Source organism: Podarcis erhardii (assembly GCF_964252035.2).
Source record: "Podarcis erhardii genome assembly, chromosome: 12".
Lineage (NCBI taxonomy): Eukaryota > Metazoa > Chordata > Lepidosauria > Squamata > Lacertidae > Podarcis > Podarcis erhardii.
In genome coordinates, this window is record NC_138513.1 from 17,611,097 (window position 1) to 17,633,975 (window position 22,879).

The 22,879-nt window shown below is 43.2% G+C and overlaps 1 protein-coding gene across 3 annotated transcripts in view; it reads right to left on the reverse strand.

Moving 5' to 3' along the window:
* Positions 1 to 369: 369 nt before the first annotated feature.
* The window catches only part of GAD2 (glutamate decarboxylase 2), a 40,691-nt gene continuing 18,181 nt past the window's right edge, over positions 370 to 22,879 (reverse strand). For all 3 annotated transcript variants that reach the window (XM_081834374.1, XM_081834373.1, XM_081834375.1), the window contains 12 exons: positions 21,924 to 22,014; positions 20,803 to 20,915; positions 18,835 to 18,950; positions 18,050 to 18,129; positions 17,278 to 17,332; positions 14,713 to 14,829; positions 12,795 to 12,859; positions 11,351 to 11,429; positions 9,584 to 9,733; positions 6,454 to 6,561; positions 4,474 to 4,563; positions 370 to 3,450 (listed from right to left, as the gene is read on the reverse strand). In XM_081834374.1, the coding sequence (XP_081690500.1) occupies positions 3,277 to 3,450; positions 4,474 to 4,563; positions 6,454 to 6,561; positions 9,584 to 9,733; positions 11,351 to 11,429; positions 12,795 to 12,859; positions 14,713 to 14,829; positions 17,278 to 17,332; positions 18,050 to 18,129; positions 18,835 to 18,950; positions 20,803 to 20,915; positions 21,924 to 22,014 (1,238 nt within the window). In that variant the 3' untranslated portion in view covers positions 370 to 3,276. The remainder of the gene's footprint in view (positions 3,451 to 4,473; positions 4,564 to 6,453; positions 6,562 to 9,583; positions 9,734 to 11,350; positions 11,430 to 12,794; positions 12,860 to 14,712; positions 14,830 to 17,277; positions 17,333 to 18,049; positions 18,130 to 18,834; positions 18,951 to 20,802; positions 20,916 to 21,923; positions 22,015 to 22,879) is intronic.

Genomic DNA, 22,879 nt, shown 5'->3' on the forward strand with positions numbered 1-22,879 from the left:
TTAAAAGAAACATAAGTTGCCAAATGAGCTACAGGTTTTCCTCTCCTTTACAAAAAACACATTTTCTTTTATTTGTGATCCCACATCCCTTATAAGATAATGAAACAGGTAAACCACTTTATGTATATAAAGATAAGAGGGGAATCAAGAGCCTGTGACAGTGTCCCATTATTTCTGTGCTTATCACATTTAATAGAAAACGTGCTGAAGCAACAACCTGACAACGGGTGACAGCTGGAATAAAGCTCCCTAGTCCTCATGACCTTTGGTGAGAGATGGCACAAAAGATGCTCCTGCTTCTTACGATCTCCCAGGTCGGTAATGAAAAGGGAGGGAGGGGTGTGTGGAAACCCCCCGAGACATGTCAGCCACATTTTTACACTTTTTATTTGGGTTCTGAGTGACATCACAGATAAAATACTTTAATCAAATACAAGAAGAACAGGTTGCCATGTAGTTCTCCCCCCCGCCCCCCCTCCAGATGCAACAAACAGAGTTAACATGGAAAAGAAAATCCTGCTGGTGATTATCCACATGAAAACACCAGTTGAAGATCTCAGATCGGCACACACAAGTAATATCTACACGGACTGTAATTAGCTTTATTAAGCAAAGCAAACAAATGATTTTTTTTTTAAAAAATCACATGCAAGATGTAACCCAGGCCTATAAATCCTCTTTGCCATTGCTCCCTGTACCTTCCCTGCCCCTGGGGCAACAGGAACATTTGGCTGGTGTGTTGCAAACTAGCAATTATCCCAAGTTTGACTGCCATGCAACTGTCCGTTTCATTCAGTGGAAGTCGCAGTAGCACCAACTAAATGGAGATTACACAGCAGCAGAGTTTGCTGGGTGGTCCTCAAATGCCCTGATTCATGGAGATCCTCTGGCTGCCCCCCTCAATCCTGCGGTTGCTCTCCTCCAATGAAGTGAATGGAAGGAAGAAGCCATTACGCACAGAGGCCTCTATAGTCTCTGCTGTTATCTGAGTAGGGATCTCATTGGCAGAGCTGTTCATTTTCCAACTCTTAAGCGTTAAATGTCTAGAGTTAAACATCGTTTCACAGGAATCAGCTTAGGGTGGAAGAGATTGTGATCGGAAGCAGGTGAGCAATAGAGAAACTAGAACGGATGCAGTTCTTACAATATCAAGGTTCAATACCGCTACCACACAATTAAGGACGGCTCAGTTAATATATTGTACAAGCTTATACAGCGATACATGTTTGATTGGCAACACTGTACAATTTTAAGTCTAAAGTGCACAGCCTCAGTCCGAGGTGACAAAAAAATAAATAAAACCTTGCTATCAATATAATTTAAAAGGCAACACAAATTACAGACACAGCTTCATCTCCTCGCTCTTCTATTTTGCAATGCTACAATGAGCCAGTACCAAAAAATTTAAGTATTTTCAATCAGTTCTGACGACATCGCACTGGTTTACTTCAAGTATTTTGAGAGAGCGTAAAACAATATTGCTTTACAAACCCACGTGGCCATGTTGATCCTAGTTAAAGCTAAAACCCAAAACTTGGCCAGTGTTATAAGTAGAGACAACTCCAAGATGTGAAATTCAGGTACATGGAATTTTCCTCCCTCCTTCCCACCCCCACCCTGCCTGCTTGCAACATGGCCTAACTTGCAAGTGTAAAGTCTTGGTGGACCTTCAATATGCCATAAAAATGGTCCTCATAATCAGAAGAGGTGCCTGAAACTGCAAAGAGGTAAAGCTAAAGTGCTTTATGTGTATTCGAAGGTATTTCCTTCATATCTTGCAACCCTCCATCTCTGCATAAGTGCAGAGAATGGCTTGAAGGAGGACCAACAGCCCAGTCCAAGATCTTTTGTTGCCCGAGGCAAAGCAGCTGATGCTTCTCCAACCCCATGTTAGTGTCAAGGTGCATAGGACCCATGACTGGTCAAGTTATTTTGGTACCTGAGGCAGAAAAAAACCCAAATTCTCTCTTGCCTCCCTGGTTGGGGAAAAATGCAACCATAATAAATTAAACAACAAACCAAATTGCTGCCCTTTCATGGCACTGGAAACTGGCTGCCTCACTCTGCCTAATGGCAGGGCAAAAATTATATAGGGGCTTCTGCAGCTATGTCACCTCGTGTTGAATCTTTGTATAGAGGTTGGATTGCACAAAGGAATTCTGGTTGGCTGCTTTGGTGAATTTTGGCCATATGATTCCAAGATTTACCCCACCCCATAGCTGTCAACCCAGCAATTTGGCTCCCTCACTGGTAAGCCCTATGGTTTGGTCTACTCATGTTAAGAAGTTTTAGGCTTCCTTTACCTGCAGCTCATTAAAATGCTGATGGCACAAGCAACTGATCTGAACTTTGACCTTTTAATTATTATTATTGAGAAGACTCCAAATACAACGCCATGTTAAGTCGTGGGTAGCACTTTCTATGATGATTGTGCGTCTGCTTAGATAGGCCACTTGAGAAACATCATAAAGATTTTATAATTTCACTGTCATTGATCTTGTGTTGTTGTTGAAGAGCTGCAGTAATCTCTTGAGGTTTTTGTAGTACTAAACTCAGGAGATGTAAAGTGACAAGCAGAACAGAGACATTTCTGTTGGATAATTTATGTGGGCTTCTGTCTCAAAATAAGCATTCAATGCAATTTCTCTGAAGGAAAATAAAGGATCTTAATATCTACTATTACTATTTTTTGCCCCTGCAGTCTTCATAACCCATAGAAAATAAAAATCTATATTTTACAAAATAGGATCTTTTTAATATATATAATATATATATATATTTCTTTTGTAAAATTATATGTAGTTAAATACATCTGAAATGTATGTAAATTAGAAATTCTGTTCTAATATACCAAGAAAAAAAAGGCAACATTTCTTTATTTGAAAGCATTTTTTGTTTTATGCTTTACAATGCCCCTCACTGTGTTCTGTGACTGTCTGGGGGCAAATTTGGCTACGTTTAATGCAAACTATCACTTTTACTAACTGTACTAAAATTTGGAGGGTGGAATCATGAGCATTTCATTATTCTGGATTTATTTGAATGCAGCCTTTTTATATTTTCTAATTGGGAAATATTCACAAACTCAACGGGGAGGGGAAAAAATACTTTTAAAGAGGAGCAATGTTCTTAAGTGTTAAATTGTACTCTACTTTGACGGCACAATATAGAAATAGATTCACTTTGGAACAAACTACAAATACATTCACCACAGTTTGTGACAACTTAATTGTCTACCTAGAGAGACATTTCAGAAGGGTCTGGAAGACCACACAATTATAAATCTTGCCCAAGGCGCTCTATTTCCTCAATCAGGAAATCAATGTCTTGGTGAGCTGCTGCTGGATTGGAGATCACCATGCGGAAAAAGTTGACCTTGTCTCCCAGGGGCTGATAGCTGACCATTGTGGTCCCATACTCCATCATTCGGGCTTTAATAACTGGAGCCACCTTCACAGACACAGTATGAAAAACAAAATTAATATTCTACTGCCTCTGTTCTGAGCATATTCTTAGGGGCAAGCTACACATGCGGTCCTCTCCCTATAGCATCCAGCAGAACTCACCTGTATCGCAACATTCTGTTGCTCTCCCTTCCCCTGCCACATCATTGGCTGACCTGTGTTCTGATGTCACAACATTCCGTGTATCTCCCCTCCCGCTCAACATTACTGGGTGACCTGTGTTCTGATATATGACCACATTCTATGTCTCTCCCTTCATTGGCTACCACTTCTTGGGTTTACACCAGTGTAGTGTTTGTCCTACTTGGCTCAGCAACCAACCCAAGCTCCCATAAACTGTGCAGCCTTGTGCAATAACTGCATCAGGGACGCTCTTCAGTTGCAAGGCATCTGAGTTCATGCTGGACATCTGGCCACCAATGCCGTTTAGGGATTGTCCGCATTGGAGTTTACTGTGTGTTTGCAGCTGTTTGCATTCCCATTTAATTTGTGCAGTCCACATGATATTACCCCCAAACAACACCAGTCTCAGTGCTTTTTGCCTGTAAATTGAGTTTCCCTGATACAGAGATACTGAGTCAACAAATTAGAAAGCAGGGACAAACACAGAAGGGAATGCTGGCAGGTATGAATGGGAAAGACCAAAACTGCTGTTCATATGCAAATGCATATACCATATTTTTTGCTCTATAAGACTCACTTTTCCCCTTCTAAAAAGTAAGGGGAGATGTGTGTGCGTCTTATGGAGTGAATGCAGGCTGCGCAGCTATCCCAGAAGCCAGAACAGCAAGAGGGATTGCTGTTTTCACTCTTGCTGTTCTGGCTTCTGTGATTCAGATTTTTTTTTTTCTTATTTTCCTCCTCCAAAAACTAGGTGTGTCTTGCGGCCTGGTGCGGCTTATAGAGCGAAAAATACGGTATGTGCAGGTGTGGACTAGTCTGGTCTCATTTGAAAAGGGGGAAAGTGCATTCTGTAATAGAAATGGGCAAATTGTCTTCTACTTTTTACCTTTGAAAGACGGTTCATTCTTTCTTCATTATCCTCCATATTTCGTAAACTGGGAGGCACATACCAGAAGCAAACGTTTGTGTGCTGAGGCTAATGGAAAGAAAATAACATCTTAGATTGCACGAGCAGCTCAGTTGCCACAAGGTCCATGCGTTCCCCTTTCCCACACATAGCTCTTCCTATGACACTGGATCAAGAGCAAAAAACAACCCCAAGCTTGAGTAGGGTGCTGTTTCTCAACCTTTTAGAACCCCAGCTCCTCCACTGATAAATTTAGGCTGCAGTCTGCAGTATAAATTCCTAGGGAATAAGCCCCATTAAGCCCAGTGAGAAGTGCTTCTCAGTAAACATGCATGGGGTCGTGCTGTTTACTTACTATCTGCACTCAGCAGTAGCAACAGGTTGGATTTAGAATATGCTAGTTAAACTTGTTTCCCATTGAAATGAATGGGTATTCACATAGCAATGATTAACTTTTTAATTTTGAAATGTTCCAGGTTTCAGGTTATGAAACTTGTAGATTTCAATGGGACCTAAGTGCAACTCAAGTATGTTGGATCCAACCTAATGTGTTCCAAGGAATATGGCAGGGATAATAGATACTGGGAAAAGGTGATGGGAGCATATGCTTGGAACACACAATGTCTGAGCTTCAGTCCCTGGCGTCTTCACTTAAAAACATCTGGCAGCAAGGGTAGGAAAGATCTCTTCTTGGAGCCCTAGAGGGCCACGGCCAGTTAGATGAGACTGAGATATAGTAGGGTTTCAAGAGCAGACTTGATTTTTCCTATGGATTCCTTTAATTCCCTAGGTGTCCATAGTTTGACATCAATTAGATCTACAGTCAAACCTCGGAACTTGAATGTAATCTGTTCCGGAAGACCGTTTGACTTCTGAAACGTTTGAGTTCCAAGGCACGGCTTCTGATTGGCTGACAGCTAGGTTTTTGCATAGCCACGTTGGCCATTCAAATTCTGAGGAACATTCGAAAACTGGAACACCCACTTCTGGGTTTTTGGCGCCTGGTAACTGAAACATTCGGCAACGGAGCTGTTCGAGTTCTGCGGTTTGACCGTATTACTTGTAGTGCCTGTACTCAGAAGGTCAGCGGTTTGAATCCGTGCAACGGGGTGAGCTCCCATTCCTCTGTCCCAGTTCCTGCCAACCTAGCAGTTGGAAAGCACACCAGTGCAAGTAGATAAATAGGTACCGCTGCGGCGGGAAGGTAAATGGTGTTTCCATGCGCTGCTCTGGTTTCTGTCACGGTGTTACGTAGCACCAGAAGCAGTTTAGTCATGATGGTCACATGACGCGGAACGCTGTCTGTGGACAAACGCCAGCTCCCTCGGCCTGAAAGTGAGATGAGCGCCACAACCCCATAGTCACCTTTGATTGGACTAAACTTTCCAGGGGTCCTTTACCTTTTTATGTAACAGGGAATACACATATGTATTCACTGGGTTAGATTTACAACCTAAGAGCATAATACGAGCTGGCTGGATTAGGCCAATGGCAAAGTGCCAACCAGATGCCTATGGGAAGCCTGCACTCTTGTCTTCCTGCTCGGCAGGAAGGCTGATTGATGTTCCGGTCAATTCAGGTGCTCTCTGGGCTTCTTGCACTGATCTTGCAACTGATTCATGAATCAGCATGGTAATCATTCTGCTAGTGCTTACGTCAATTACTTCTAGCACACTGGGTGGGAAGATTACTGGGTGGGAAGATTACTGGGTGGGAAGATTACTTGACAAACAGTCCCTTGGTAACAGTTTGGTCTCTATGATTAGCAAGTACAGGGCAGACTTTTTAATTAATAAAATCCCCAATCTATAAAATGGTGTAGTAATAGATGTTCTGGAGCAGTGCAATCCCAATGTACTTATACTTGGAAGTCTGCCTTTCTGTGATTGGTGATGCTTACTCTTAGGTAAGTGTGGAGCAATTTGCTTTTCAAAGCTATGTTAAAATAAACACACACACCTTTCCCTCAATCACCAGCTCAAAGCCTTCTCTGTTCTTTATTTTGTTGTACAGGTATTCTGCAAGTTCCAAGCATTTGTCAATGTGTGCTTCAAATCCTACAGTGCCCTTTGGAACAAAGGAAGAAAGAGAGAGGAACGGAGGGTTAGGTTTGTTAAATGTATATATCGCTTGGCTACAAGAACCTCTGAAGAAATTTACAATCAGAAGAGAACAAAATATATATTTTTTTCTGATTTTGGAGGATGCACTAAAAAAAAAAAGCATCACAGCAGGCACTGTTTTAAGAAGAAACTAACACTTGCCTTGTTCAAATCCTTATGCAACAGATCAGCATATGACCTGAAGGGTGCTGCTTCTCTAATATACAGCAATTTATTAGCAGGGGATGCTGGAGGTCTCTGAATTGTATGGGAATCAGAAATAGGCTACCTAATTGAAGAGCACAAATGGGAGGGTATCTGCACCACTTCCCACCTTAAAACCCTCTCTGCTCACTCACAGGAGGCCTCGCTCAAGGTCCTCCTTAAAAAGTAGCAAAAACAGCAGGCTGCATATTGTATTTATTATTGCTCAAGCTCCTGGAAAGTTCTGGGCAAAGTTTTCCTATTGAATCCAATAGGGATTCCTTCTGAGTAGGCATAGTTAGAATGCATCCTTTTGTGTTCTTACTTATGTACAGAGATCACAGGCCATAAACCCTTAATTTCACAATTTGAGAAATACCGTATTTTTCACTCTATAGGACGCACCCGACCATAGGACGCACCTTGTTTTAGAGGGGGAAAACAAGAAAAAAAAATCTCCCCCTCTCTGCGCAGCGCCCCTTCAGCGAAGTGGCGGGAGAAACGGAGCCCCTTCCATTTCTCTTCCCGCTTAGCTGAAGGGGCGCTGCGTCTTAGCTGAAGGGGCACCTATCCTTCAGCGAAAGGAACCCGAAGCCTCCGGAGGCTTCAGGCAGCTATCTTTGAAGCCTGGAGAGCGAGAGGGGTTGGTGCGCACCAACCCCTCTCGCTCTCCAGGCTTCAGCGAAAGCAACGTGAAGCCTCTGGAGCACGGCGGGAGCACTTCGGAGGCTTCGCGTTGCTATCGCTGAAGCCAAGGAGCCTGCATTCGCTCCATAAGACGCACACACATTTCCCCTTAATTTTTGGAGGGGAAAATGTGCATCTTATAGAGCGAAAAATACGGTATATGAATATAGTCAGGGTGAAACTTGAGTTAAACCATCCTCTTCCTGAGTGGATAAAATCAATGAGTTAAATCACCTTGATTTCATTCAGTCTGTCGGGCCTACATAACTCGTGACCCACCAGCTATGTGTTGTGGTGCTGCTAGGTCCTGGATCATTCCCTTCATTTCCTCTTTTTGCATCCACATACAGAGAAACCAGGAGCTTTATGGAGCAGCTGTAAGGCCTCTATAACTGGGACATAGTGTGCATTTCCTTGTTGGATCAAAAATGATGCACACCTGACTTAAAGCAGTGGCAACCTGGTTAAGGTTAGCTATAAGATGATGCCAACAATGGGTGGCAAAAACATCTACAGCTGCATGAAATGTGTGTTTCCTGCAGGCCATTGTAGCAAATGAATTTGTTCATCTTAAAGGAAATCTTGGGGGAGGAATCTGAAACCACTCAGCAGGAAGCATTATATTTGGCAATATTTCCAAACTGCAAAATAAGCTGGTCCTCGGAGAGTCTTTACAAATATGCCCCTAGAAAACAACAGATTTATAATTGGTTTCCCCACATCAATATTACGCCCGCTCCTAATTGCTGCATAAAATGGAAGCAGGTGTTCTAGTCACAGTTTTGCCATGTCTAGTTTTAAGAATTCATACAACAAAATCCTCTTGTCGTTCTGGAAAGCTTTTAGCCTGAATACGCTAAAACAAAATTGTTAGGCTGCCAAATTGGCTGGAGTCGAGGTGCAGCAACTGCTCCATGATGTCACAGGCTCGAAGCTTGAAAGCGGCACTCAATTCCTCATGGCTGAAAGGTGAATTGCCAATTATTATTCATTTGTTCACTCCCAGGTTTGTGCTTTTTATTTATTTCACGCACAGAAAGCTCGTGTTAGGGAGGGCAGTGGCTTACCCAGAGACAGCTCTTGTAGGAATGCTCAGCCGCAGTTGCCTAGCAACCTACCAACCAACATTTACGTATTTAGCAAAATTCTTAATTGCTTTGCACTCAAAAGAATCGCAAAGCGGTGTACAAAACAGAACTCAAATGCAATACAATGCATTTATAATGAAATAAAAAACCCCTATTAAGATAACATTATGCTGTTCAACCAGTAATGCTCACAATTACACACTCATCTATATATATACCTCAGTACAAAATCCCAACCAGTCACTTTATATGGCAAAGGCCCCATTCGTACGATGCATTTAAAGCAGCATCAGGCCACTTTAAACAGTCATGGCTTCCCCCAAAGAATCCTGGGAACTGTAGTTTGCTAAGGATGCTGAGAGTTGTAAAGAAGTCAATAAGTTTAATAATACAGTGGTACCTCAGGTTAAGTACTTAATTCGTTCCGGAGGTCTGTACTTAACCTGAAACTATTCTTAACCTGAAGCACCACTTTAGCTAATGGGACCTCCTGCTGCCGCCGCGCCGCCAGAACCCATTTCTGTTCTCATCCTGAAGCAAAGTTCTTAACCTGAAGCACTATTTCTGGGTTAGCAGAGTGTGTAATCTGAAGCGTATGTAACCCGAGGTACCACTGTATTGCTAATAATAATAAATAATGATGATGATGATAGTATTATGATGAAAACAAAACAAATTCCTTCCAGTAGCACCTTAAAGACCAACTAAGTCAGTTCTTGGTATGAGCTTTCGTGTGCATGCACACTTCTTCAGATACACAGTGTGCATGCACACGAAAGCTCATACCAAGAACTGACTTAGTTGGTCTTTAAGGTGCTACTGGAAGGAATTTGTTTTGTTTTGACTATGGCAGACCAACACGGCTACCTATCTGTAACTGGAAGTATTATGATGAGTCACTCTTTCCAGGGAACTCTGGGAATTGTACCTCTCTGAGGGAAATAAGACACCTACTTTCCCCTCTCTTTTTCTGACTCCCTCGCTCCCTCTTCCATTGAAAATACTCACCTTTGCCCTCCACATCAGCCATAGCTTGAAGACATCAACATGGCGCCCACATTGCAAGGCTTTGTCTCCAGTGTCGTATGACAGGTCGTAGTGCTTATCTTGTTGAAAGAGGTAGGAAGCGTGCATTTGGTTACAGCTTTGCATCAGGCCCTTTAAAGAAGCAGACACACTCTGAAGGGCAAGTGGAATAACATGGAAGTTTTACTGATTCAAGAAAGCACTTGCAAACAATTCCCCATCCTTGGCTGTGCTGCGAGGAACAGTTGATGTGTGTCTGTGAAGGCCTCGTAACTTTGACTTTGTAAGGTTTCCTAAGGAAAGAATGCAGACTCCAGTGCTGGCAGAAGGGGGCATCAGTTGTATCTTTAGACTATATTATGAAGTCAAGAGCATTATTTTTGTCCATGCTTGTGGGGCAGCTTTGGGAGAAGAAAAGGCTTAGGAGTGAGCTCTACACAAATCTGGAGTGGAGTCCCTAAGAGGGTTGGATGGCGTCTTGTACGCCTCTGTTATGTACTGAGTGGAATAGGATCCAAAATGCAGCAGTCTGATTGGTCCTAGAACAATAGGATACAAAATGCAGCAGTCCGGTTGGTCCTAGAACAATAGGATTCAGAATGCAGCAGTCTGATTGGTCCTAGAACAATGCAGCAGTATGATTGGTCTGCAGGAGCCACCCAATCCAGCTCCAGATGGAAGTGAATCCACAACCTGATTGGCCTACAGGAGAATTCTGGAATTAGCCAATCACGTGCAGCCCATTGTGTAAATAATGTATATAAAGCAGATACTTTGGGGGAACTTTCATTCCTCCTCACCACTATGAGCTGAATAAAGAGCATGAAATCCACTCTCGACTCTGAGTATATTTCAGCCTCCTTCTGGAAATTCCTGCAGCCAAGCTGGTGCCAAATGTATTGTTCTGCTTTTCTTGTGACCACATCAGTGAGGCTGAGAGGGCAGCCCAGACTCCATACACATAGCCCAGACTTGCTTGCAATATCATCACATAAATATATTCTTGCCAACTCTATAAACATATATGTGCTATTTTCTGCTTCACCTCCTACCATGCAGCCCCCAGGCTGGAGGTAGCCAATGGGGCACCCTCCAGAAACTGTTGTGTTCCAGCTCCTATCATCCCATGCCAGCACAGCCAGCGGTCAGGCATAATGGGAGTTGTAGTCCACAACATCTGGAGGACACCATGTTGGCTTTTCCTGCCCTGGCAGCTGTGAAGATGGAAGCACCTAGTAACCAACTGTGTGTTGCTGAGCTCTTAAATCCACAGTAAGGAAAGCTAGGAACCTTTTGGAAACCCCATTTGCTTCTCATATTCACTCGTCTGCTAAAGTAGCATAGTGCCCCCATCATGGAATCCCCCATAATATTCCATACTAGTTGGGAAAAGAAAGATAGGGTGAAGGAGCCATATGCTGCTGGGGAAGGAACTGGAGGAGGAGCTTTGGAGAGCAGGAGAAGGTGGAGAACATCAGTCCTCACAGCAGTCTCATTGGGGCAAGAACTATTGAGAAGGGTTGCTGTGACCAAGCTGTTTTGTTCCTCTGAATAAAGAGTTAACTTCACTCCCATTGGGTGCTTTTTGTTTTACTGCTGACCTAAGCCTGACTCCATCTCCTGATATCCCCATTTCTAGGCAACAACCACTGCACCCATTTTTTAATTTTATTTTGTGATTTCAGGTTGACTACAGATTTTTTATTATTCTTTTTCAGGTGAAAGATGTCAATATGGATGTAAACATACCTCTTCTCGAACAAGCAGAGCGGAGCACTGCAGCGGGACCCCCATCATTTTGTGTGGGTTCCATGTCACAGAATTGGCCCTAGAACAGCAACCAAACTTTAGCATGAGGTGCGGCAATGGCGGGTTGCATTCACAGAGGCGTAAAATGCAAACAGAAAAAACCAAAATAAAAAGGCGGCTCTTGTATGGCCAGAACAGTAAGGCTGAAAATAAGCCAAGCAGCTAAAAAAGAAAGTCATTATTTCATGCCATAATCAGGCTTTTTACAAACATCCAATAACAGTTAATATCAATGTACTGGCACAGATAATGTTCCTTAGAAATGACAGAGATTTTTCAGCTTAGAGCTTTTCCAGTAGATGTCTTTCTCTAAGTCCATAGTTGTTAAAACTATGGTTAATGAGAGAGTGGTATCTTGAATAGGTATCCTGGCTTGTTTTCACTTACCAAACAAACCACAGTTCCCTGTGTCTGGATGTCACAGGGAACTTTGACTGGTGGCCCAGCTGCACCCTTGTCTGGGCAGGAATAGCCAAACTTCTGTTGTCTATGATCTGGTAACCTTTAGGTTAAATTACTGCAACACATTATACGCAGGGCTGCCTCTGAAGATGGTTGGGAAACATCAGCAGAATTCAGCAGCCAGGTTGCTCACTGGGGCCACACAGTTTGAGCATCTTACACCAATCTTGGCCCAACTGCACTAGCTGCCAATTTGTTTCCCGGCCCAATTTAAAGTGCTGGTTTTGACCTATAAAGCCTTAAATGGCTCAGGACCGCAATACCTTAAGGATTGCCTCTCCCCATATGAACAGACCTAGATCCTGCAGTCATCATCTGAGGCCCTTCTTTGTGTGCCTCCTCCTCAAAAGGTCTGGAGGGTGGCAACATGAGAATGGGCCTTTTCTGTTGTGGCTCCCCATTTGTGAAATGTTCTCCTCAGGGATGCTCGCCTGGTACCTTCATTGCATATTTTCAGGCACAAGGTGAAAATGTTTCTTTTTAAATAGGCCTTTGGCTAAATATTTTAAATGTGTTTGTGGGAGGGGGGTTATTGATTTGTTATTGTGTATTTATTATGTACTTGTGTTCTCATTTTGTATTTTTTATGTTGTGAACTGTCCTGTGATCTCTGGATGAAGGGCGGTATACAAATTGAATAAACAACAACAACAACAACAACAACAACAACAACAACAACAACAACGTAAAAGGAACAGTAGCAGGCTCTTATGCTTTGCAAAGATTTGGTCAAATATTTCAATAATGATTGGAAGTTGAAAAATAGTTTCTGCTGCTACATTTGACAAGAGGATATTGACTGGTTTTAAATTTGCAGGAATTCTGCTGGCAGTCAAGACAGCATATGAGTAGTCTCTAATAATATTTCCATCAGTCACTGCAGCACATAAGTGATATTTAATGCCATGTCCATAATCCCTACCTTTCAACACCATTTAATTTCCATTTATGTTTCCTTGACATCAGCAGCCCACCACCCCACGCTCCCTGGAAAAGAAAAGAAAGAGCATTAATTGTATTCAGTCGTGTGGATTTCAAGGCTCTAATATCCAAACCCACAAGTCACTTCTGAATGTTCTCCTTGTGTGATCAGGGAAGCAGCCAAAAAAATATTGTTGAGGAAATTTCAAAACAGGGGAAGTGTATGAAACATGTTCCACAAGTGTACATTAGAAATTTACAACCACATGATGCAAAGACGCCGTTGGTTTAAGTGGTTGTAGAAAAGAAAGAAATACCTTAAGCCCTTCAATTCAAGTGACTGTCCCCTTGCATTTTGTCAATTCCATGCAGACAAAAGTCGTGCTGTAACAGCAGAGGGGAATCTGTGGCCCTCCAGATGCTGTTAGACTTTGCCAGCCCTAGTCAACAGGACCAATGGTCAGGGAGAGGTGTGGATGTTTGTGCAGAGTTGGGATTTGATATCCCACTTTATCACTCCCCTTAAGGAATCTCAAAGCGGTTAACATTTTCCTTTCCCTTCCTCCCCCACAACAAACACTCTGTGAGGTGAGTGGGGCTGAGAGACTTCAGAGAAGTGTGACTAGCCCAAGGTCACCCAGCAGCTGCATGTGGAGGAGCAGGGAAGCAAACCCGGTTCACCAGATCACGAGTCCACCGTTCTTAACCACTACACCACACTGGATCTCACACACCACACTGGATCTCAGTGGGTGGAAGAGTAGGAAGTCCTGATAAATCATAAGCTGTTTTCCCAGCTTTTTTAAAAAACAAACAAACAAGGGAGCAATCCCAAACCCAAGATCTTCTGGGATGAGTGGAGTTTGAAACAGGTGAATCTCTGTCTGAGTCTGGGCTTAACTGGGGCTAACCCAGTTCAAGTCCATCATTCCAGCTCAGTTAGAGGTGTAAGTCTGCAGCTGGCTTAGCTGAGGCCAGGATCAGTGACGGAGCATGTTTTCACTGTGTCCGGGGCATGCATGCCCACTGCATCCTCTTCACACTGGCAGGTCAGTGCCCCCCAGAAAAAATGGAACCCCCATGTTATACCCCTGGCCAAGACAAGTCCCCCAACAAGGGAGTGATGGGGGCACAGTGGGGCAGGGGCGCACTCACACCTGTTCCAAACCCTTTCCAACTTGGTCACATGACCTAGCAACCTAGCAGAAGTTACACATCTGCCTAGATTGAACTAGCTCTGACTGTTGAAGGCAGTAGGCTTTCAAATACCAGTTTTTGGGTGGGGAAAGTGTTGTTGTACACAAATTCGGCTTGCGGGTTTGGCCACTGTGAGAGCAGGATGCTGGCCTAGATGGGCCTTTGGCCAGATCTAGTAGCCTTTTCTAATGTTCTTAAATAAACAGTCACATTCCCTGACTTCCCTGGCTTTTTTCTCGCCCATGTAGGATAGTTGGCCTTGGTGAAGATTTGACGTTTTCATCCCCAAAAAGTTTTTTATTTGAGTTTCTTTTGAAATGAGGCTGCATTTTAATGTTGTACTTAATCTTGTTTTTAAATTGTATTTTAATCAATTGTTTTTACCTGGTGTTAGCTGCCCTGAGCCCGGTCTTGGCTGGGGAGGGCGGGGTATAAATAAAAGTTATTATTATTATTATTATTCGTATAGGATAGGCCTACTACTTGCTACTAACCACAAGAGCTCGAGGCAATAAAGCTTTGAATATCAAAAACTAGGGACAAAGAAAATGAGGTGGCCCAGACCTTCCTGCTCTCCTTGTCAGCTTCTAGAATCTGGGGTTCTCCACATCCTTCAGAGACTCTGCTAGGAAATGCATTTCCACAGTAAACAGCATGGTTTTTGGCTCTGCCATCTTACTGTTTTGTAGCTCAGCCCTTTGAGACTGCAATTCTGTACTCACATCAACATGCATCCAGATCTTGTACTTTTTACAGATATCTGCAATAGCTATAAGTGGATCAAATGCCCCATAGACTGTAGTTCCTGCTGTGGCGCTCACGAGGAAAGGAACAAATCCCTGCAGGAAGGAAACAACAACAAAAACAACAGGAAAATGTTCCAGCGGGGAAAATTTCCTTTAGACATGGAGACTGTTTTCTGAAACTGAGCGTCTTTCAGTCGCAACTGTTCTGTTGGGAAGTGGCGTGGATCAGAGGCTTAATACTGTTACAGTGGTGCCTCGCAAGACGAAAAGAATCCGTTCCGCGAGTCTCTTCATCTTGCGTTTTTTTCGTCTTGCGAAGCAACCCTATTAGCGGCTTAGCGGATTAGCGCTATTAGCGGCTTAGCGGCTATTAGCGGCTTAGTGACAAAGCGGCTATTAGCGGCTTAGCGGCTTAGAAAAAGGGGGGGAAAGTGAAAAAAATCGCAAGACTCGCAAGACGTTTTCGTCTTGCGAAGCAAGCCCATAGAGAAATTCATCTTGCGAAGTGCCTCGAAAAACGGAAAACCCTTTCGTCTAGCGGGTTTTTCGTCTTGCGAGGCATTCGTCTTGCGGGGCACCACTGTATAAGTTTTGGAGGAAGGCAAGGATCCCTGAAACTCCTGGGTGCCAAATCCTCCTTGTTATTCCTAGATTTAGTAAAAGTTAGAATTAATCAAGGTTTGATTAAACTGTGCCATATGCTGCTGGATGCACTTAATGCTAACAAGCCAAGCCAGCCTGAGAGGTCGGTCAGTGGAGGAACAAAGCTGATAATGGCCAAGTCATTAACACACCAGGAAAGCCTTCAAGAGGGGGGAAACTATGCCAGACCAGGAGGGGTAGGGGCTCTCCTTCAGTGTGTGTTAGTGGACATAGACTAAAGGGATTAAAGGGTGTAGGGTTTTGGTTTGAAGGAGATAAGCCAGGGTCTGTTAACTGTGAGAAGGAAGAAGAAGGCGGGGGGGGGGCAGGAACACTGTATAGGCTGGCTGTGATAGGCTGTAACAAAGAGACTGCTTTTCTGTCTTTGAGACCCAAGACTGCTGCACCTATGGGAGAAGCAAGAGACCCTCTTGGGGCATAATGCTATCCACACCTCCATCATAGGCTCAGGTGGTATATACCGGTATGTGTGTAAATAAACCATATATCCTAAAGACACCACAGTCTCCGCTGTGCCTTATTCCCAAAAGGAAACACGAACCCTAGATAAGCACCCGAGATCCTTGGAATCACATGCACCACTCAGCAGAGGTTGGGGCAGCGTGAAACAATATCATTAGGGCGAGGCATACCACAGACTCAACATCTAAGAAGCATGCCTGATTTATGCTGCCAAGCAAAGCTTAGATGTTATAAGAGACTGCCACTTGCACATCTTGGCTTCTTCTTCCTACACGGACTGGCAATAGCTCTCTAGAATTTCAGGCAGGGCTATTTACCCAGTCCTATCTAGAGATGCTGGAAGGGACTGAAACTGACACCTTTTATTTATTTTATTTTATTTGCACACTGCCCTATAATACCCTTAGCAAATGGGCTTATCCACACTGACCTTTCCTCCGCTCTTCCAAGGAACGGTCTTTAAAGCTATGTGTCTGACTGCACATTCTTCTTCTTCTTCTTTTGCTCCAGAGCGTTCCCTGTGAAAACTTGCTCTTTAAATCTCAATCAGTGCAAAGGGCAATCTGCTTAAAACCCAACTGAGCGATAAAGAGCGGGTTTTTGTAGCGAAAACTCTGGGGAAAAAAGCTCTACCAAAAAACCCCCCAAAACGCTCAGACATGCAGCTTTTAAGCCCAGATCTATGCCTGGTGAGAGTGGAGCAAAAGTTAAGTGTAGATAAGCCCAATGTTGCGACCCATTGACATTCTCTCTTCATCCTTTTACTGTAATTTGCTTATGTCATTGATGCTTCTGCCTGCAGGTGGCAGCAAACTGATAAGGTGACAAAATGTGTCCAGATGTTTGGCTTTTGCATACTTCCTGGCAGGGAGTAAAAATGAGCATCTGGAAAGACTAGGTTTACTTTGCAATTCTGAACTCTGTTGAAGAAGTGGCTTACACTCTTCTGGCCTCAGCTGGGCGGTGTAAAAAACAGTTTGTTGAAAACCAGACAGTTCAAATTTTTAAAAACCGTTGAGAATGAATGTGGGACTTTCTACATGCAAAAATGCATGCTCTCTGACAATGGGCCTGCGCCTCCTACAATCACAAGGTCTAGACTAGAGGATAGAGAGAGCTCAAAAGAGTTGGGGTGACCCAACATTCTTGCACATACACACTCAGTGAATCACTTTGTGATGCCCACGTTATTTCGGAATAGTCTATTTTTCGGACAGGTTTCTTTCAGTGCATTGGTCCAACTCATCATTAACTCGCATTTCAAGGGGGGGTGTCTTTGTGTGCAGATTTATAAGGCAACTCAACTTTTAAAACAATGATTGAAATTCCATAGGCAATTCCCTTGCCTCACTCCCCAAAACGGTATGCTTTCCTATACACCTACAGATTACTGACTGTAGGTGGAAATCTACTTGCCTTTTGCTTTGCCTCAACAATTCTCCTTTCAAGATCAGATGGGATCATTTTGCCTCTACAATAGAAAAGGGGAAAAAATAATCAAAATACCATGGCTTTGCTGTTAGCTCTTTCTGTCCGCTACTCAGGTTAGTTAACTTAGATAAGATAGTGATTTATGAAAAGTTCTACGCAACATTTATAAACCTAACTAGCCACTTGGAAAGCGACTCATTCCACTCTCCATCACCTGCATCCCTTAACTAAATTTGAGTCAGTTGAAGAGGTTTGCAAACAGGTCCTGTTTCTTAGTACGGTACTATTAATAATAATGTATACTTTTGTTTTGTTTTTTTGCAAATCTGAATGTTTATGTGAATCTCAACTTATCCATAGTGAAGTGGGTGGAAAACACCAAATGACTGAATGCAGAGTTATGGTTTTTTAGTACATTTGATGTACTCAAGGGCCCTTCCTCCCGAACCCACAGTTCACTAACTAATGTCCACATGGTGCTTGACAGACCTTCTGCAATCCAAAAATGTATTGTGCAGGTCACAAAATATATAACTTTGCTGGTACAGCCCTGGGGCCATGAGCTTGGCTCAACAAACCTGCTATAAACCACTTTTTGAGCTCTCTGAAAAATGCCCAGCATGTATGTGGCAGAGCTTCCTTAGCCCAACACAGGGCAAGGCTATATTATATGAACAGGCCACTTGATTTTTTTTAAAAAAATATCATTCTTTCAAAGAATGGCTATTCCTGCTGTCATTCATAAGGCTGTGCTTACCTGTCATCACACCTGATCAAAATCACACTGTCAGTACCAATTCCTAAGGCTGCTGCTCCTTTCTTCACGGAAAAATGACTCTGAAAAAGCACATGGGTTATTTTTGCAATGTTTACAGCAGCTTCGCTTCTTCAGCTGTAAAAGAATCATGAAGCAGCACCTAGGGGAATAATCCAGCAAGCCCTTATTCCTGTGCAAATGAGGCTCTGTTTGCAAGCCCTGGTGAAATGAATGGGAAGTTCTGCGTGGAGACCTTAAACATCTATAGCTTGGCTGTTCGGTGATTAGGTGTTTAGTCAACCACCGAATGCAATTTAATAAGGGCTGACAGAACGTATGTGGAAGAGCTTTGAACTCTGAAGTGCTGGTGTTGCTAAATGCTCTCAGATGGCTGTCTTTTTCTTGGACACCACAGGAGTTACATTAGTCTAGTCTTCCCCAACTTGGTGTCTTCCAGATGTTTTGAACTACAGCAACAGTCCCAGCCAGTGTGGTCAGCATGGACAGCGCCATGTTGGGGGAGGCTGCATGAGATGGACATAAATGGAAGCTACAAGAGGTCACTGCGAGATTCGACAGCTTCATAAAAACACATGACCGACACAGCACATTTCAGAAGGAGGGGAGTCATAGCTCATAATTCATTTGTATGCAAAAAATAAACAGAGGACTCTCATGTTACAGTAGGAAAACGACTGTGCCTTAACCCAAAGGGCGTTTGAAGGAGCCTGGTTTAATCAGCAAAGAAGTGAAGCTAGCAAAAGGTTGAAAGAAAAAACACCTACATGCTCCGATGTGAAGGCAACCAGTCTTGGAATAGCTGCCATTCCTTTCTCTTTAACTTCCGGGAACATCTTGAAACGTGCAATCAACATAGCATACATGTTAGATATGGCACCACCTGGAGTCCACAGTAATACATCGTTACTTCCTCTATTCATAACGGCACAAAAGCTTTAAGCACAAACTGTACTGGTCATGCAACTTTTTCAAAGCAAGAGACATTTCTCATATAGAGGGCCTGGCTTGATCTTAGGTTGCTCCATTTCCCACCCACCACGGAGAAAACCCACTGAGAATGTCCTTGAGTCCTACAGTAGATTGGACCTTGGGCTGCACTCTAGAACAGGGCTGGGGAAAAGTGAAAAGTAGCCCTCCAGACCACTCTGTCTGGCCCTTGGGACTCTCCCCAGGCCATGTGTTCCTGAACTGAGATTATAGATAAAAAGGTAAAGGTAAAGGACCCCTGGGTGGTTAAGTCCAGTCAAAGGCAACTATGGGGTGCGACGCTCATCTCACTTTCAGGTCAAGGGAGCTGGCGTTTGTCCACAGACAGCTTTCCAGGTCATGTGGCCAGCATGACTAAACTGCTTCTGGTGCAACAGAACACCGTGACAGAAACCAGAGCGCATGGAAACGCTGTTTACCTTCCTGCCACAGCAGTACCTATTTATCTACTTGCACTGGTGTGCTTTTGAACAGCTAGGTTGGCAGGAGCTGGGACAGAGAAACGGGAGCTCACCCTGTTGTGGGGATTCGAACCACCGACCTTCTGATTGGCAAGCCCAAGAGGCTCAGTGGTTTAGACCACAGCGCCACCCGCATTTATTATGCCTATTGCTTCCCTAGACAGAGAATGGAGAGATGCGGTGTGTGCATGGAAACCTTTCATTATTGCATGGCTGGAATGTAGCCTACCATACTAAGGTAAGAGTTGCTTCTTTTCCTTGCCCAACACTGCCATGCAACTCTCAGGAAGTTGCCCATAAGGAAACATGGCCCTTGGACTTAGAAAGATTCCCCACCCTTGTTTTAGATACTTCCAAGTGCCTGTGGCTGCATATTTATTTTGGAAATACCCTGCTTGCCCAATGGCTCTACACACACTGGGTTTGATTCCAGCCTAATTAGCTGTACTTCTCCCATTGGAATGAATGGGGGGAAACTGTCCCATTGGGAAACTGATTTTCTCTGGTGAGGGACCAGATATTCCTTCCATGTCTGGACACCCCTTTCTTCTGGTCAAATGTCAAGTCCCGTATGGCAGATAACCAACATGATTCCTTTGAGATGTTGTTGGAGTACAAGTCCCATCATCCCTGACCATCAGCCTCGCTGGTTGGCGCTTATGGGAGTTGGAGTCCAACAATATCTATATGCACACTGGCTGTCCCAACCTGCAGTGTTCACAGAGTGTAGGATTTCCCCCAGCAGTCTAGTTGGAGAAGGCTGCCCCAAACTATTTTGACAGGCTGCTTTTGCCTGAGAAGCAGTAAAGATTTTAATAACCAAACAAAAATTTACAGGGCAATTTGGATTTAAGGACAGGAGAGAGAGTACATTTTCCTTGATATTTGTGTTTCTATTCCTATTTACTAAAAGGCTCAAGAGAGCACCACTACCTCATTAGTAAATATTAAATAAAATAGCTGTAATTCCTTTCTTTCATTTTAGAACACTTCAGAAATATTTAATGTAACAGAAGAACTGGGCAAATGTCTCTTCTGATTAATTTCCCCCCGGACTGCCACTTTGGCTGTTTACAAAGCAGAAGGAAGTATTCAGCAGGGACAGATATTAATGTCTTTAATAATCATGTCTCTGGACTGCCATATATATGCATTTTTTATGTACCCAGGAAAGGATACTCAGGATTATGAGTGAACAAGCGCCCTTCTGAATCTTGCAGACTGCAAAGTACGTCATACATTACAGACATAAATAGGTGTTTTTTTAAAAAAAAGATCACTCACCAGGTGAAAATATTCCATCACCAGCACCTCCTGGCCAACCAATGATTTCTCTCATTTTCCTTAAGGTGACATATTCCAAAAGTACAAACACTGGAGCAATTTCATAGGTGAACCTGAAACACAGCAATGCCCATATTTTATCGACCTGATTAAGATATGGACAGAATGATTTCACTACAGTCGTACCTCAGCCTATGAACAGCCCTGTTAACAAAAAAATTGGGCTACGCACTCCGCAAAACCAGAAGCAGGTGTTTCAGCTAGTGAACTTTGCCCTGGAAGATGAATGGAAGCTGACCGGTGGAAGGGCACCAGCGGCAGGAAGCCTCATTGGGGAAAGCGCGCCTTGGTTTAAGAACATTTTTGGTGTAAGAACGGACTTCCGGAATGAATTAATTTTGTAAACCGAGGTGCCACTGTATAACAGAGCCTCCTTTAGTGGAGTGGGAAGTTTTAGTCCCACCTTTTAAAAACATGAATGTATTTTAGATTTTTCTCTGCTTTGCTTTGTGCTGGTTTTTAATGCATGTGCTATTTATGTATTTGTTGCAAGTCGCTTAAAAAGAAGTGACGAATAAGTTTAATTAACAACAACAGGCATTCCAAGACTGATACAAGTGTGAGATGTAAATAGAGGGCAGATTAAGGAACTGAAACCTACAAATTACCATTTCACACAATCCCAGAGGAAATAAAAAGATTTACCTATATCTAGTGAGGCTTAGTAATGTAGGAAATAAAGGTTTTGACTTGGCCCGGGGAAAACTATGTTCTAATCCTCACTCAGCAATGAAGCTCATGCAGTGACCTTGAGACAGACACTCTCTCTTAGTCTAACCTACCTTACAAGGATGTTGTAAGGTTTAAAGGGGCAGGGAAGAGAAACAGCCTGTATGCTCATTGGCAGAGAAGCAGAATAATAATACATTTATTCACGTAAAACACAAAATAATTCTCTGTTGCATTTCTTGAAAGTTGCTAAGTTTCGAAACTGTAAGTTTTTTAAATGGGAAACAACATGATTGTAATGGTCAGACTAAATTTTTCAAAAGATATCTGGACTCAATACTAAGCTTAGACAGACCCCATAATTAAAAGCACCAGCTAATTCACATACTTACATATTAGTGTTGGCCGTAGAAGTTAGCCAGTCTGCAGCCAATCCGACCATATCCAGTCCAGTTGAAAGCTGATTGAAATATCTGGGATGTCCTGCATAGTATTGAAAAAGTGGATGGCATTTTTTGTTTCCAGTGAATCATGTTTTCTTAATCACTTTATTGAAACGTTAACCGTATATTTTGCTGCACTGGAAAAGCGATCAAAGCATGAGACACAAATGCCACATTGCTGAACTTCTTGTCTACCTACATTTGCACCATATACCTGCCAGCGCATTGACCCATGTAATCCATCCAGCCTTCAATGTGCCACAAGCAGAAAGGAGACGTTTAAAGGGCAAACGGCCTGAGAGAACTGACTGGTTTTGCCTGATGTCAAATTCTTAGACTTAAGCAGTGACTCAACCCCTGTAGCCATATAACTCTATCCAAAGAAAACCTGAGTACCAGACCTGACGTGAAGAGATCCTAACTGTTCCTGGACCAGGACCAAGCAGATGAGACTCCTGTTGGCTGTAAACAACCTTGCAGGCCTCCAGCCAGCAGAGGGCAGGGTTGAGACTAACAGATAGGGGAAAACACACTTTGTGGCTTCCTCTCAATCTCCCAAGCTCCACCCCTTCCTGTTCCTTGTTTACTCTCTCTCTCTCTCTCTCTGCTGTAGAATGCAGCCCTGAGAAACTCAAGTCCGCCATGTAGGCTTAGGATCTGTAGACATCTTTGTAATAATAAAAAAGTGTTTGCCAATAAGACCTCTGTGTTTTATTTACTCTTTGAAGTAATGCTAGTTTGTGTGAATGAGACAGAATGGGTGGTGGTGGGACTGAACAGCTCCAGCTTCCAAGCTTTTAAAATCTGCTATATGTGAACCGTTTAAAAAACCAAGAACTCAGTGACACGCTGATCATCTAAACTGCCAAGCACAAGCCCTCTGAGAAGTGATACACCATCTGCCC